A 3,207-nucleotide genomic window follows, 5' to 3' on the forward strand; every position below is an offset into this window, starting at 1 on the left:
TTAAGTTCAAATCTCTCTTCCAAAGCAGATTTTAACATGGGTCTGTTACATCCCAGGTGAGTGCTTCTCCCCTGAGCTAAAGGACACTTGGGGAATCTTACTCTGGTATTTATAATTTGGGCATCTCCTGGTCACCTTATCTAGGCCAAGGTTTCCAAAGCAGCCTAAGAGATTTATGCACACTAACCTCTTTGAATTAAGGTGTTTTACTCCCTTAGGCTTCTTTGAAAAATCCAGCCCTAGCAACTAGGTATTTTTCACCAGACAAAAGCAGTCAGGCTTCAGGGAACCCTCCCACTCTCTTCCACCTCCCCCCCCACTGCATTCCTGAAGGCCACTTTCACCTCCTTAAAAAGAAAAGGAGTACTTGTGGCACCTTAGAGACTAACCAATTTATTTGAGCATGAGCTTTCGTGAGCTACAGCTCACTTCATCGGATGCATACCGTGGAAACTGCAGCAGACTTTATATACACACAGAGAATATGAAACAATACCTCCTCCCACCCCACTGTCCTGCTGGTAATAGCTTATCTAAAGTGATCATCAAGTTGGGCCATTTCCAGCACAAATCCAGGTTTTCTCGCCCTCCACCCCCCCACACAAATTCACTCTCCTGCTGGTGATAGCCCATCCAAAGTGACAACTCTCCACACAATGTGCATGACAATCAAGTTGGGCCATTTCCTGCACAAATCCAGGTTCTCTCACCCCCCCACCCCCCTCCCAAAAACCACACACACAAACTCACTATCCCGCTGGCAATAGCTCATCCAAAGTGACCACTCTCCCCACAATGCGCATGATAATCAAGGTGGGCCACCCCCAGCACAAATCCAGGCCTTCTCACCCCCCCCCCCACCTCCATACACACACAAACTCACTTTCCTGCTGGCAATAGCTCATCCAAACTGACCACTCTCAAAGTTTAAATCCAAGTTAAACCATTATGCAAGGTAGCCTATTTCCCCTTGTTTTTTCCTACCCTCCCCCCCCCCCCCCCGGATGTTCTGGTTTAACTTGGATTTAAACTTTGAGAGTGGTCAGTTTGGATGAGCTTATGGTGATGATCGTGAGGACCAGTCACAAGCTGTACACCCCAATGTACTTTTTTCTGAGCAACCTCTCATTCCTGGAGATCTGGTACACCACCACGGTGCCCAAAATGCTGGAGACCTTTGTAGAAGTTGAGACAAAAATTTGCGTGTATTGCTGCCTCATTCAGGCTTTCTTCCATTTCTTCATGGGCAGCACGGAGTTCTTCATCCTGGCTGTGATGTCCTTCAACCACTATTTGGCCATATGCAAACTCTTGCTATACGCCACAATCATGACCACCAGGATCTGCCTCCAGCTGTCCATAGGGGCTTGGTTCGGGGGCTTCATGGCTATATTATTCCAAACTATTCTGGTCTTCCAGCTGCCCACATGTGACTCCAACATTATTAACTATTTCTGCTGTGACATTGGGCTGATCTTAAAAATAACCTTCACTGATACCCGCCTCATTGAGTTGCTGGGTTTCCTGGCTGCGATCACAGCTATTCTCGGTTCCTTGATGTTCACCATGGTATCCTACATCTGTATAATATCCACCATCCTCCACATCCCCTCCGCAACAGGGTGCCAGAAGGTATTTTCTACCTGCGCTTCCCAGCTGACTGTAGTCTGGATACTCTACCGGGCTGTTATGTTTGTGTACCTGAGGCCCAGTGTGCATTCCTCGCTCACTCTCTGCAAAGTGGTGTCAGTGCTAAATACTGTCTTCACCCCCTTGCTGAACCCTTTCATTTACACGATAAGGAACACGAAGGTGAAGGCAGCCTCTGGAATGCGGTGAGCAAGCAAATGGGTTTCCTGAAGCCTGGCTGCTTTTCTATGGTGGGAAAAACCCTAGTTGCTAGGAATGGAATTTTCAAAGAAGCCTAAGGGAATCAAGCACATTAATTCAGAGGGATTAGCGTGCATAAATCTCTTAGGCTGCTTTGAAAATCCCAGCCTACATGAGGTGACCAGGAGATACCCAAGTTATAAATACCAGAATAAGATTGACTTGCTCTGCAGAGGGCCAGCAAATATTAATCAAACCAATGCATCCCCCTACACAGCCAGTGCTGAGGATTTAAGTGAGACAAAGAACCGTACAGCTCAGAGGGGCAGCACAAGGCCTGTGTATCACAGTCATCAGCAAGAGTTGAACCCGCAATGCTAAAAGCCTGAGCTTTTGCTACTGCCTTACCTGAGAGCTGTTATCGTCTTAGGATGACTAACCACTAGAATGGGATAAACATGAGAGCTGGTCAGGAATTTTTCAATTAAACATTTTTTTTTTATTGGGGAATGTCAATTCATCAAAACCAAAATATTCTGTGAAAACACATTTGTTCCTATGAAACTTTCCCAGGAAGGTTTCTGACATCAGAAGTTCTCCCAAGCCAATGGCTCACTCATTTAAGGCACATCAGTTTCATAGCTAACAGTACACAGGGGAGTGATGGGGCCAGCATCATGTCGACCTGCCTTTGAATGCCCTAATCGAATGGATGAGGTACCCTTTTGTAGATGGGTAAACCAGACGTGGCCTTTCACTATGAGATCAAGCGAGACTCAACCCCATGACCTTCAGGAGTGCAGTCAAACAGACTCAGCGCATGTCCAGGCTGGAATTTCTGAAAGCAAGCCCACACTTTTCAGCTTGGAAAAGAAACAACTAAGGAGGGATATGACTGAGGTCTATAAAATCATGAGTGGTGTGGAGAAAGTAAATAAGGAAGTGCTATTTACTCCTTCTCATAACACAAGAACTAGGGGTCACCAAATGAAATTAATAGGCAGCAGGTGTAAAACAAACAAAAGGAAGTATTTCTTCACACAACGCACAGTCAACCTGTGGAACTCCTTGCCAGAGGATGTTGTGAAGGTCAAGACTATAACAGAGTTCAAAAAAGAACTAGATAAATTCATGGAGGATAGGTCCATCAATGGCTATTAGCCAAGATGGGCAGGGATGGTGTCCCTAGACTCTGTTTCCCAGAGTCTGGAAGTGAGTGGCAGGGGATGGATCACTTGATGATTACCTGTTCTGTTCATTCCCTCTGAGGCACCTGGGATTGGCCACTGTCATACTCGGTTAGAGGGACCTTTGGTCTGACCCAGTATGGCCATTCTTATGTTCAAATGTTCTTACAGAATAGCTATTAGCCTGGTG

General features: G+C 46.1%; 1 protein-coding gene across 1 annotated transcript; it reads left to right on the forward strand.

The window, feature by feature from the left end:
* The first annotated feature begins 1,065 nt into the window (after positions 1 to 1,065).
* LOC140896803 (olfactory receptor 6X1-like) lies at positions 1,066 to 1,839 on the forward strand. Its single transcript, XM_073308822.1, has one exon. The coding sequence runs from the start codon at positions 1,066 to 1,068 to the stop codon at positions 1,837 to 1,839; it is 774 nt and encodes a 257-aa protein (XP_073164923.1).
* Positions 1,840 to 3,207: the final 1,368 nt, after the last annotated feature.

This window comes from Lepidochelys kempii, chromosome 13 (genome assembly GCF_965140285.1).
Source record: "Lepidochelys kempii isolate rLepKem1 chromosome 13, rLepKem1.hap1, whole genome shotgun sequence".
Lineage (NCBI taxonomy): Eukaryota > Metazoa > Chordata > Testudines > Cheloniidae > Lepidochelys > Lepidochelys kempii.

What these genes read in the sequence shown, in the direction of transcription:
- LOC140896803 (XM_073308822.1), top strand. Translation starts at nt 1,066, where the DNA reads ATGATCGTGAGGACCAGTCACAAGCTGTACACCCCAATGTACTTTTTT.